The following is a 14,290-nucleotide window of genomic DNA, read 5'->3' as shown; positions in this document are numbered from 1 at the left end:
CATTCACTTCAATGGGACTGCACGGAGTGAAAGAAGCAGCCCATTCATTTCTATGGGGAGCGCTCGTATCCCCGCTCCCATAGAAATGAATGGAGCTGCTTTAGACGCCGCTTATTCTGAACGTGTTTTACGTTCAGAATAAGCTAGCGTTTACTCAGTGTGAATGCACCCTAATAGTGTATTACTTTCAAGGTCCAAATTTTCCTTGGTCTATTTGGTACTTCAATTTTTATAGAGGAGAATGAGACAACTAGGTATTCTGGATAATTTGTCGTTGGAAAAAAAAATGTTTGGAGTATTTGTAATGTTGCTATTTTTGAATTTGGAATATTTGAATTATCGGTTTAATTTTTAATGTGCTGTTTTTATGTGGTTTAATCAACATTGGTACGTTTTTCTACACTCATTAACACAAGTGACTGCTAATATCTGTCTGCCACCAGTATTTTCCAGACATAAATAAATCTACACTTCCAAAATTATATGCAACTTTTCCATTGGAAATGAAATTTTCTCATCAAGTCAGCACAGATAAAGCTGTCAAGGTAACCTTCCATGCAGTTCTATACTGTATATTTTATATTATTCTGTACTTTAGACCACTTTCCCTGGTCAGTATTTTGGATCAGTATTTGATAATCAAAAGTAGAGTCCTTAGCCTCTTTTGTGTTTTGGACCCAGTCCTGGTTTTGGCTTAGAAATACTGATGCAAAATATTGACCAAATACTATCCACAGGAAAGTGGCCTTATTGGTAGTAAACATTTACTGGTTATGGTTACCTAGGTCTGGTTGCAGTCTCTTGAAAAACTTGAAAATGTGCAAAGCTTCTTGGAGACCATTGTGCAGCATTACAATGAGGAGCTTGGACACCAAAAGATGTACATTGAGGTATCAGAAAATGTTGCAATGCAAGTGATCCGGATACACAGGGTCTTGTGTGGTGAAAATGGGTGAGTAACATGAGAATTGACATTGTACATGCTGTAGACTTTGATGAATCATTATGTGACATTAATACTAATTAACCTCTCTTCTTCTTAAATATTTATTCATTAATGAGTAGCAGCCCCTGAGGTTTACCAGCAATCAGACTCTGCCGATCCTATTCATATCCCATTGATGTGTTTGAACCTTATTAAGTGTTTGTTAAATTTTCTCAAAACTTGGAACCTCTTCTTTAATACTGAATAAGTTCCATTGATATTTTCTCTGCGATGTCTACAGCCGTTATTGTTTTATTTTTTATATCAATTGTTGGATTCTATTTGCTAAGCATTAATGTTTTCACAGATGTTCCTAATAAAATGTTTGGAATTAAATATTTATTAATTAATCTCGATTTATAATTGATCATGGAATTTTTTTTTCTCAAATTGTAAGATTTTTACAGAAGTATTGTACTGTACATATCCCTACATCATATTACTACCTAGTTCTTAGTAAATTCTGCACTTTTATATGTGGCATCCTGGAGAATAATATCTGGAGAGACACTTAAAGAGGACCTTTCATCAGATCGGGCACATGCAGTTCTATATACTGCTGGAAAGTCGACAGTGCGCTGAATTCAGCGCACTATCGGCTTTCCCGATCTGTGCCCTGGGTAAAGCGCTATCGGTGCTGGTACCGTAGCTGTTCACAGTCAGAAGGGTGTTTCTGACAGTCTGTCAGGAACGTCCTTCTCCACAGCAGCGCCTATCGCGCTGTACAGTGTGAGCAGGGAGGAACGCCCCCTCCCTCTGCTCACAGTGCTCGTCCATAGATGAGTATTATCAGGAGGGGAGGGGAGCGTTCCTCCCCGCTCACACTGTGTAGCGCGATAGGTGCTGCTGTGGAGAAGGACGTATCTGACTGACTGTCAGAAACACCCTTCTGACTGTGAAGAGCTAAGGTACCGGCACCAATAGCGCTTTACCCAGGGCACAGATCGGGAAAGCCGATAGTGCGCTGAATTCAGCACACTGTCAGCTTTCCAGCAGTATATAAAACTGCCTGTGCCCAATCTGATGAAAGGTCCTATTTAAGTGGCATAAAAAAGTACCATGCTAAAGACAGGCCTGGGAGCCTTTAATAGGCTACCAGCTGTCAGGGCAGCAAATAGCCTCCCACAGATCTCTGAAGGGGGGACGGCAATCTTAGCCAAAATGGTTGTGCTGTTGCATTGCCATTAAAAAGATTGACTGAGGCACCTTAAGGGCTAATGCCATGTTTAAAGACCTAACAACTGCCATAATAGAACATAGGATGTCAGGAAAAGGTTAATAATTATAGAACAATTGGTGATGGCTGTACGTCATGGCCTACTAATATGCTACATTGTGATTCTCACATCACTAGTTTTAGACCTTACTCACACTTCTGCATTCACACGTCCACTGGTAAAATGGGCATTGACCACAGGCATTGTCGCCGGGTCTTTGCTGTATAATATAGCTCCAGAGAGGCCGCAATGTTTAAAGATGTCTGGAAAGGGTATTAAATATAGTTAGTTATAACTAGTTCTGACTATTACTAGACACACATCTGGGCTGGAAACACATCTGGCAGCTTTATAGATCTGCGCTATATATGTATTTTTTACTGGATAAATTATCATTTATAAAATATGACCTAGGAAAAAGTGTGTGATTTTTCACCTATGAATTTGTCATTACAGTGGTAATGCTTTACTAGTAGGCTGTGTAGGATCCCACCTCACCACCCTGGTTAAGCTGGCTTTGTACATGGCGGACATACCTCTTCATGCTCTGGATATATCTGGAAACAACAGCTTTATGAACAGTCTGAAGTCAGCTATTCAGATCTCGGCTGTTGAAGGAAAGCCAACAGCAATTCTCTGCACTGTAAGTTTACTGTACAATACAGGGAACATCTTAATATGTTCTATACATGGAGACCTGAGCACTGTTATTTATCACTACTGACACCAGGGGCGTAACTACCGGGGGTAGCAGCAGTAGCGGCTGCCACAGGGCCTGGGACATTAGGGGGCCCAATGACAGCTGCTACTGCTGTGCTTTGTTGTTGTTTTTTTTTTTTTTTAACAGGCCGTTATCTGACCGTAACTCCATCAGGTAACGGGCCCTCCTTACTTACCGATCCTGGCTCCTCCTCACGGTTGTGGCTGCTTCTCCTTCTGTGGAGGCTGAGGTAAGCAGGAGCCTGGATCAGTAACTGAGGCTGCGGGCCCCACAAACACTTTTATTATACTAAAGGGTCTTTTCAGACCCCCGAGTATAATAATTGGAGGCCCAGGGGAGGTGAGGGAACCTAAAAAAAACACTGTTACTTATCTCTCCTGGCTCCAGGCAGGCTTCAGGCCTACTTGTGTGACGCCCCTGATGTCACATGGGCCGAGGCTTGCGGCATTATACGTCACAACGTAAACCCATCTCACGTGACATCCCGTACGTCATTGAAGATGGCGAACATCAGCAGGGACTGCACTGGAGCCAGGCACAGGTAAATAACAGTGTTTTTTATGTTTGTATCCTCCCCTGGGTCTCCAATTATTATACTCTGGGTTCTGAAAAGACCCCAGAGTATATTTTTTCATGGGTGTCCACAATGGGGCAAAATATTTTGTGCAAGGGCCACTAGGGGAAATAATACTGTGTGCAGGGGCCACTATATGGCATAATACTGTGTGCAGGGACCACTATGGGAAATAATTCTGTGTGCAGGGGCCACTATGGGAATAATATTGTGTGAAGGGGCTACTATGGGAAATAATACTGTGTGCATTGGCCACTATGGGGCATACTACTGTGTGCAGGGGCCACTATGGGGAATAACAGTGTGTGCAGGAATTCGGGGTGGGGGGGGGAGGAGTCGGTTGGGGTCTTCGGCAGGGGGAAGTTGGTCAGGGGGGAGAGGCCTATGTCAAAAGTTCACCACGGGCCCCGCCATTCCTAGTTACGCCACTGACTGACACATTTTAATTTTGAACATGTTTTCTCATTTTAATTGGCATTCATGTTGAAGAATCATTAACCCCCCCCTCCCCCAAACATAACTGTCACCACAGTGTCATAGAGTGTCATTACACTGATAAACAGCATATCTTTGTTATGTATGTTTCTCATGTGGATTTGGAGGAAAATAACTTTGATTTCTTATACAAATGAGACAGTTGATGCCCTGGGGTGGGCCCTGAGTCTTGGGAGCATTGCTCTTTATGCTTAAGTAAGATGGTGATGTCATAGCAGTTGCAGGTTCAACTCTGACTGCATGGGTTAGTACAGGCAGGGGATAGTAGAGGTCTGAGTAGTAAGAACAATGCTCCATGGAGCTGAAGACTCACCCTAGTGCACCAGCTACCTGATTTGTATGAGTTGTATTTCTCTGACTCTCCAAAAGTGACATAAACAATCTACCTTTGTTATCTATCACTATAATGTCCTCTGTAACACATTGGTGGTAGTTAAATATGCTTGGGGGGACATCATTTAACCATTGAAATCATGCATGGTCATACCAAGGCCTTATTAACCATTGAAATCATGCATGGTCATGCTAAGGAGTTCTTTACAATACATCTTAATACGCTAGTTCTGGGATTACAGCAGCATCTGCTCTGACTGATACATTGTGGTTTGAGACCAGAAGCACAAATGGCTAAACTATGAAGGGAATAGCTTAACGTACCATACATGAAGACCTATGAACGCTGTTGTTATTTGTCATTACAGCTATACCTTCGTTTTGAACCTATTATTTCATTTTGATTGACATTCTTGCCAATGATCATTGATGTTCAATATTATTCAGATAGTTATAAACCATGGATGACTTTTTGAGAAACGTGGCTATAACAGAACAGGACATAATTATGTATTTTATAAACTTGGTTGAAATCAGACATGCTGATACTAAAGAGTTAATTACATTATCCTTAATTATCTTAATTATCATCTTTATTGCAGCCACTGTGACTCTTTCAACTGAACAATTGTCTGATTTGCTTTTAGAAATGAGTGCGCTCTGTTGCCATAGTATTTATCAGTGTCTGCTATGTGCAATCATGGTATGATTATAGTGGAGATAAAAGGCCAACTCTGTGTCTGCTATTAGCCTATTAGTCATAAACACAGACCACGTTAATCTCCGTCCAAACAAAAAAGTCATTGTTTTGCTTTTTAATGTTAATGCTTGCCGCAGCTAAATCATCAATTACCTCGCCACGCTCAGAACCTATTGAGCATCATGAAAGAGAAATTCCAATTAGAAATGTATCCCTTATTTTACTAAGCAGAACATCAAAATACTTCTAGAATGATTAAAATGTTTTATATAGCGAAGGTTATGTAGCGTCTACAATGTCAGGTTCCATCAGCAGTTTCACGTCTTAGTAATCATTGTCTCAGAGGTGAATGTAGAATAAATATATTTACACAGCAAAAACTGCACAGTGTGTAACGTTACAAAAAGTCCATTAAGAAAACCACCAGGCATAACTATAACATATATTTTATTGTGACTCTATATCCATATATAAATGAAACATGAAATGAAAAATGAATAAACACGGTCGTACCAATCATGTTATTTATTGAGGACACTAAATGGGGATGGTCATGTGCATGTAGCCTAAATTGTATTTATCAGTCAAATTCAGCAAACTCAATCTATTATGCTCAAAATATAGAAATAGTTGTTCAATAATAACTATGTGTAAAGGTTTCAGAAGGTTTTTGGAATTGAAGTTGCATTATGAAAGTAGAAATCATGAGAACGGGAAACCTCTAAAACAAGTCCAGCTCTTTGCATCATTTAATAGCTACTGCTCCACTGATTCTGGTACAATTGGCATGTTTTCTCTAGCCCCTACCATTCTGAGCAATCAATGCTGTTAGTTTTGGTGCACAATATGATATTTAGACTTGTACTGTCAGGAGGACGGTGTTAGGCAGAAGCAGGCAAGGGGTGTTATTCTGAGCTTTGACATTGGCAGCCTCTGAATCACCCCCCCCCCCCCCATGCCTGACACTGCCCTTCCAACATAAACAGATCATCATACACCAAAACTACCTGCACTTGTTATTTAGGAACAGTGGGGGCTAGAGAAAAATTCCAACTCACTGTGGAGTGGTGCCTGTTATCAGATCCTAAGAACTTGAATTGATGGAGGTGGTGAAATGTCCTCTTTAACAATGACATGTTTGCACTAACCTGATAATGTAATACTTGCACACTACTGTATTCTTTGGTGCATTTAACTTAATTTTTGCTGCATTAATTGAGCAAGAAACATTGGTAAAAATGCTGCATCCAAATGTTCCAGATTATTCCATAAGAAGTTCTAAATATATTTATACTACATTTTTACAGGTTATTATATTAATATATGTATTATATTATTTCTATTAGACTGAAGAAATTATAAATTGGGTCAAATCTTAATTCAGTTTTGTCAATAGTTTATTAATTTGTTTGCTAGCCATATCCATTTTTCTAAAGCGTTGCTAGCTTTTGTAAAAAGTAAAATCATGAGCAAAACTTACATTTTAAAACACATAGCTTTGTTTGACAAACTGTACAATACACTAAAACCCAACTGTGTACAATTTGTTATTCAGGCAGCAGAGGGCGCTACTGGCTTGTGTATCATTTACAGCACTTAATAAGAATCCAGGTTATACATTTTCTGAATATTTGCAGTCATCTACCTATAAGCACCTAGTGACTGTTCATACTGGCCAAATCTAATAGAAAGATGAATAACCTACGTGACATAATGTAGCATAGTTTATATTAGGGCTTCTTATACAGGGCTACAAATTATAACAGGAGCTTCCCACATATGGTTTTATTAGTTCAGTGTATATTAGTTATCACAAAAACCTCCTAAAGGCGGGTTCACACCTGCGCCCGGTCTCTGCTTCAGCCAATCCAGCGGGTTTCCGTCTTCTGCCCCGAGAAACTGGACAGGGGACGGAAACCTGGCAGTGAGTTTTCAAAGCCATTCACTTGAATGCGTTTGCAAAGTGACCGCCTGTGTGCATCTTCTGCCTCTCCGTGGCAAAACTCTGTCCAACTTTGTGTCCGGTTGAAAAAAACGGTTTAGTTGCGGAGAGGCAGAAGACGCACACGGGCGGTCACTTTGCAAACCCATTCAAGTGAATGAGTTTGGAAACTCACTGCTGGGTTTCTGGTCTCTGTCCAGTTTCTCAGGGGGCAGAAAAGCAGAGACCGGGCGCTGGTATGAACCTGCCCTAACTTATTTGGTGGGAGGTTTACTACACCTTATTCCCTCTATCAAAATTCAGGATAGTGTGTACAGGATATTAAAAAAAAAAAAAAAAGATAGAAAATTTTATAAAAATTCACCTTTAATAAATAAATTTAAAAAGAGGACAAAGAAAAGACAAAGACAAACCTAGCTCAGCTGTGTCTGAGTCTGTGGTAAGATAAAGATGGTTCAAAATTAAGAAAATAGTGTCCAGCCCCTGCAGATTGATTGTACTATACATGGCGTTGTTTATCCATAACCAACATATGATCCCTTACTAGTCTGACGTGTGTACTGTGTTACTTATTATATGTGCACCATCCTTCCAATAGCACCTGGGATGTGCACACTTTTCTGGAGCATATAATTATCATGAGACATGTTCATGCCTTTAATAACCTTTGACTAGGCATCTTATAGGCATAGAGGCATAGACCTCGAAGCGCGTAGGTTTTTTGGCATTTTTTCCACCTCGCTGCACTCATTCCTTGATGTACATATATGGACTTTTTTAATGGGAGTATGTCTCCGGAATAAACGTTAACCTTTTAATGATACAGAGGTCTCAGAGTGCTGGATATTTTTTCTTTTTTTTTTCTTTTTTGTTATCTTATTGATAGTTCTGTGCCTTAGCTGATGAGTCACCTGGATATTTAGGTAAACCCAAAAAATTCATCTAAGGTTGGGTTTACACTGGGATTTTTGGTCCGGAAACTGAGATGGAGGCCGCCTCATTTTCTGGACCAAAAAACGGGGAGCTGCGACTGAATGCTGGTGCAGTATAAGACAAGTTCATCCAGTCGCGCACTCCACTCCGGATTAGGCCCAATGAATGGGCCTAGTTGGGAGGAGGGAGTGTCTTCAGCCGGATTCACGAGGCGAATTCGCCTGAAGAATGAGCATGTCGTTTCCCGGAAAAAGAACTGCTCAATTGCAAGCGATATGCTGTCAAAGCATACAGACCCTATAGACTATAATGGGCTCTGTGTGCTTGCTGTGATTCGTGCGGGCAGTGCGTGGCAAGCACACGGAGCCCATTATAGCCTATGGGGTCCATGTGCTTTGACAGCACATCGCTTGCAATTGTGATTGTATTCCGTCCGGGGGGTGTCCATGCGGACTCCTTCCGGACGGAATACAAGTGCTAGTGTGAACCAACCCTAAGATTCAGCACTCAGATATCCTCATTAGAATGTTATTGCTGCAGATTAGTAAACAGAGCTTGTAAAAAGTAGTAGAACTAAAAGGTTTATCCATAAACTGCTCAGTGCCTATTTTTGGCCTGCATTAATATGTATATCCAATATATTACAGGAAGAAGAGCTGGCCACTGAGGGCTGCCTGAATGCTATTAACAGCCTGCTAATCTGTGGTGAATATGCACCATTGTTCACAGCTGAAGAGATGAATGATATTCTGCATGTAAGTGCTAAATAAGTCATTGTCTGGTTGTTACATATGTGACACGCAGTCAGGTCTGAATCTAATTTCTTATGTAATATGTTTACCAGATTCTTCTGGAACAAATACTTGTATTTAGCCAGGTGCGTAGCTATAAGGTGTGCAGGGCTGTAATTGTTAGCAGGCCCTGGACCTTGCGGCTCCTCTGCCACATAAAATATACCACTATTATAAATGGTAATAGATATCCAGGAGCCCCATTATAGATTGTGCTTCAAGTTATCCCTCTGCACTTAGCTTTTCCTCCAACAAGAGGGGTACAGATTGGACGACGTCACCGCTGGGCGGTAAGAAACGACCCCACTTACAGTACAGCGCAATAGACCCTACTGTGAAGAGGGCGTTCCTAATACTGTTAGAAACGCCCTTCTGACACTGAAGAGCTACAGTAACGGCACCAAAAGCTCCTCAGCGGGGGCACAGAACGGGAAAGCCAATAGTGCACTGAATTCAGCGCACTGTTGGCTTTCTAGCAGTGTATTACACTGCATGTACCCCAAGGACATGAAAGGTCTTCTTTAAAGTGATTTTTAGGGACAGTTGATCACACCAGATCAGCTTTTGTAAAAGGCTGTGGCGCTCATAAATGGTGCAGCCACCTCATTGTGACAGTGACATCACATTTATAGTTCAGATTGCACAGCTACAGACCAGTCTCATTGAAATAAACGGGGCTCAGCTGCAATACAATACACAACATAGGGTGCTCTGCTTGGTATTTAGTGAAGACCCTACAGAATGTGTTGGATGACTGAGTCTTCTTCAACCAGGTGATCGCAAACAGATATTGAAGACCTATCCTAAGGATTACATTTACCCTAGCACTCATAGTGATGACCTGTTCATTATTATATATATGCAGCAGTCACTTTGCTTTATTCATATGTGTAAAAGCAATTGCACTAGTAATTCACTTAGAATTTTGTTGTAATTTAAGAAGTGTATAACTATATAGCATCAAATGTGATGCTACTAAATCTGGGGGCATTGCAAATTATTCTAATCTTAATCCAATGTGGCATATGGCATACTTCTGATGTATACTTGTATACCTCTATAATAAGATGTATACATCCCTGGTATAACCCATACCCAGATCTTATTAAAGAGATTTTCCAGGCTTGAAATATTGACAACTTATCCCAAAGGATTGGTCAACAATATGAAATCGTTGTGGATCTGACACCTGGTAACCCCACTGATCAACTGTTCTCTGCAGCTGATACCCAGAAAATGGCTCAGGAAGCAAACATCTCTGCTCTCTGTCTAGTGGATGAAGTGTGTCAATGCAGCTTAGCTCCCATTCAAGTGAATGATCTGCAGTGCCCTGCTTTGAGTGCTACACAGAGGACAGAACTATCTGCCTCCTGCTCTATTCTCTGTGTATCAGCTGCTGAGGACAGCTTATTCATGGTGTTGCCAGATGTTCTGACATTGAAGTCCTATTCTTAGGACAGGTCATTAATATGTTTAGCTTCTTTGGAGTGGATAATTACTGCATATTGATGTAATGGTCACCCGAGTTTGTTTATAGTGGAGGACAGTAGGCGATGCTACTCACAATCATTTTGTTTTCTTTTTCAATCAATGGGAAAAAATTGTACATTGTTTTAAAGAGCATAGTTGAAAAAATGAAATGCATACATTTTAACTTCACTGGAAATGATAAATCCCACTAATACATATATGTATATTTCTAGGTTCTAGAACCAGCACTACGAAGGAAACTTCCACATCTTGGTTATGACCCAGCCAAGTACTTCATTTCGCAAGTGAAATCCTACCTACGAATAATAGTGTGTATTTCTCCATACCATGAACTTTTGAAGACTGCCTCCGGGTAAGTCTAATATATGTGTTATTATAGGATATATATGAGTTTAAAAGTGTTTGTAGGAACGTCTATTTAACCTTGTACGTAGAATAGGATTTATTTTTTTGTTAAAGTAATTGTCATTTTTAACACCAATTTCTTAATGGAACAGTAATAGATAAACAATGGTATAACATATATTTGGAGCTCTTTTGATATTTTTCCTGATTTTATATATTTGATAAATTGGGGTGTGGTAAAGGCTGCTCGCCTCTTGATAAGTGGGCAGGTTAAGTCATCCAATTAGTTTAAAAGAAGAATTCAATATTCTCTAATATTTGATGTCCAATATCTTCTATAACATTTTCCATTAATGACTGATAAATATAGGTTCCACCTCTAGGACTGACCCTCTTCTATTTCCACAACTGGGGTCCCAATCACAACTGGGGAAACACAACCCCAGGCAGAGAATAAATAGAAAATTAAATGGTAGTGGTCTCCTGTGTGAGCACCCACCAATGCCCGAACAGGAGAGAAGAATGTGATATATCCTATGTTTTCATATGCTTACATGTAGACATATATTTCCACAACAGAAAATACCCTGGATTCTTAACTGGTTGCCAACTAATCTGGATTGACAGCTGGTCACAAGATGTTATTACCAGGGAAGCCAAACACTACATAATGCAACACAGGATTATGGAAACCTACACAGAAGAAACACGGTATGACGGCTGGTGATGTGTTATTGTAAATAGATCAGTATTCATGGAACATGTTCTGTATTATTCATATACCTTTGTATGGAACAGTTCCCGCTTCAATGAGAATACATTTTTAATGATCGGAAATAAAGATGAAAAAAGCAAAACATGTTTACCTGACCAATTTTTATTTTCCATTGTGTTTTCAGTGAAAATGCAGCAACAGCTATTACCTTGATTCATAGCTATATGCTCCATCAAAATGACCAGGTCTCATGGACAGGAAACAGTAATCCCAGTATATTTTCCAAAAATGCAAATGAAGTTGGCCAGAGTAACAGTGAACTGAAAGATGCGGGTTCTGCTCAGTTTCCATACTGTGAAGATATTATTCAGGTATAGATTATAAAACAGATATCTTACTACTTTAAACAAGCACCCAATGCTGATCAGCTGAAAACCCCAAATTCAGTGGTTAAAAATATTATTAATGGCCGACCATGTAGTACGTGTAATGCTGCTGCGTCCTCCAGGGCAACAGCCACTAACAGGGGGTCGTAATAGATTATTTATGACACCAATCTTCTGTTTCAACCCCTGAAACTTTAATCACATAATATGGCTTCTAATGTGTTGTACTTTCACTTATAACTTGTGCAAATGTTATACTAGTTATGCTGGTTCCAATAGTTCACCTTAGTTAATAATTGTCTCCTATTACTGATGGGGGTCTCTTAGTATTTTATAAAAAGGTACCTACCTAGTTTGTAGTACATTAGAATTGCTGTATATGTATGAGCATGTATATTCATTCTCACTATCTAGGAAAAACTCAAGATTCTCATGTCAAAGGAGGAGACAAGGGCAGACAAAGTTTTCGTTGGTCCTAGCACATTACAGATGTTTTTGGAAAACTTTAAACATATCTTACTAAAGAAAATGGAAGAACAACATAACACAGATAACCTGCTGAAGTAAGTATTGATAGTGTATTCATGGTAGGTACCTTACCATAGGCCACTTTCACACAAGTGCTTTTCACATGCGAGTCCTGCATACATTTATTAACCATTCCACACAACATAATGTATAATCACATGTCAGTCATTTTTCATGAACCCTTAGTCTGTGCTAAGTAAATCTCAATATGCTGTACTAGAGTCATGCAGAGAACATGCCCCATTGAAGTCAGTCAGTAAGCTGTAATAGTATATCCCTAGTGGTTAATACAGTATCGGCCAGGAAGTACTATTACGTCTGTGGCCATTATGACATGGTACCATGGTTAGGTTTATAACCAATTTACTGCTGACAGACTCCCTTGAATTATGTTCATAATCATGCTAACATGTGGTAAACCAGATAAGAAGGCCATTACATACATTTTCAACCACATGCAATTCCAAAATCAATATTTTAGCTAATGCTGCATGAACCCCGTGACTTGGCTTTATAACATATGAATTTCTTTCATGTCACCAGACATGTACTTGATACATTTGATAATACCAGGACAGATGCAAAGAAAACTCAAGAAAGCATTGCTGGTCTTGAAGAAAAATATGAGAAAGCGAAAATTATAGTTTCAGACATTTTAGAGAAACTTGTAACAAAGACTTCTATGTTGGAACAACTCAAAGCTATATTAGGTAAGATTTTTTCTTTCTTTTCCCTATTTTAAAACCACACCTAAATTTACATAGAAAATGTCAGAGGCATCCTTGGTTTTCAAGTTTTTAGATGCTCTATGTTAACACACAGGAAAACACAAATAAATTCACTTTGCTGCACCCCTCTGATTCTGATGTTTCCTTGTCCCTGCTGTTTTTTTCTTACTTCTAGCTGTCTATTGATAGGCAGGAAATGGTTGAAGATGCTCTCTCATCCAGTCACTAGTTGTAATGGTGACCAGGGATGTAATTATCTGAGTAGCCACAGGACCGGGACATTATGGGGCCTGGCAACAGCTGCTACTAGAGATGAGCGAACAGTGAAATGTTCGAAGTTCGATTCGAGTAGTCGCTCAATACTCGACTGTTCGATCGAATATCAAACCCCATTATAGTCTATGGAGAATAAATACTCGTTTAGGGGGAAACCACTATTCGACTCAGGAGAGTCACCAAGTCCACTATGACACCCCAGGAAATTATGCCAACACCCTGGAATGCAACTGGGACAGCAGGGGAAGCATGCCTGGGGGCATCTAACATGCCCAAGTCACTGTATTACGTCGGGATCCCTGTCAGCTTGCGATATGCGTGAGCTGACTTTTTCCCATAGGAATGCATTGACCAGCGTTGATTGGCCGAATGCCATACAGAATACAGCATTCGGCCAATCAACGCTGGTTCTGCCGGAGGCTCGTCTGTGAGGAGCGGGACGCAAACACCGAGCCAAATCACGAGAGGGGTCCAAGGTATTGGACACGTCGGAAGCAACAGTCCAAACGATAAGTCAGTTTTCATCTGAGGACTTTTCTGGCACTGATGTTTACAGTGTGCTGAATTTATCATCAGTGACACTAACAAAGGACATGCTATCCCTGCTAAGTAAAGGTTTAAATTTTGTGCCGGATGGTGGTTTTGACCTCTTTGAAACCATTCTGGACGTTAACAGATTCATCCGTTCTCTTACAATTAAACGTCATTTTTTTTAAACTAATGTTGAGCCTGACAATAGCATATTATCCCCTCCCAATTTATCTCATAATGAATATAGTGAACTTTTATTTCAGGAGTAAATGTGTTTGTTAGATCTTAAGGATCTGGAATCTGAGTCTTGTATCAGGGATGTTCATACCACAGAGGTTAAAACATCTAATCCTTTATACTACCCCATCTCTTCCAGATCCCCACATTTTGATACTTTCCAGCATGTAGTGGAAAGGGATCTTAAGATGTTAGCTAACTCTGTCTCATGTAATGATGTTTACAATAATCTTACAAAAAAAGAGAAAATAGCCCTGAGTTCTTTACGCAAGAATGATTCTCTAACTATCAAAATGGCTGACAAGGGGGGTATGATTGTAGTAATGAACAAGGCAGATTATTACAATGGTGTGATGTCCATT

General features: G+C 39.9%; 1 protein-coding gene across 1 annotated transcript in view; it reads left to right on the top strand.

The window, feature by feature from the left end:
- LOC142197756 (uncharacterized) overlaps nt 1-14,290 on the top strand; it is a 234,218-nt gene that overhangs the window by 153,814 nt on the left and 66,114 nt on the right. The window contains exons 66-74 of the mRNA XM_075268284.1: nt 444-545; nt 786-952; nt 2,659-2,845; nt 8,548-8,655; nt 10,395-10,534; nt 11,107-11,238; nt 11,427-11,613; nt 12,043-12,191; nt 12,700-12,866. Of these exons, the coding sequence (XP_075124385.1) occupies nt 444-545; nt 786-952; nt 2,659-2,845; nt 8,548-8,655; nt 10,395-10,534; nt 11,107-11,238; nt 11,427-11,613; nt 12,043-12,191; nt 12,700-12,866 (1,339 nt within the window). The remainder of the gene's footprint in view (nt 1-443; nt 546-785; nt 953-2,658; nt 2,846-8,547; nt 8,656-10,394; nt 10,535-11,106; nt 11,239-11,426; nt 11,614-12,042; nt 12,192-12,699; nt 12,867-14,290) is intronic.

This window comes from Leptodactylus fuscus, chromosome 3 (genome assembly GCF_031893055.1).
Source record: "Leptodactylus fuscus isolate aLepFus1 chromosome 3, aLepFus1.hap2, whole genome shotgun sequence".
NCBI classification, from domain to species: Eukaryota; Metazoa; Chordata; class Amphibia; order Anura; family Leptodactylidae; genus Leptodactylus; species Leptodactylus fuscus.
The sequence above is the reverse complement of the archived record's forward strand: the minus strand, read 5'-3'. Positions and strand labels throughout refer to the sequence as shown.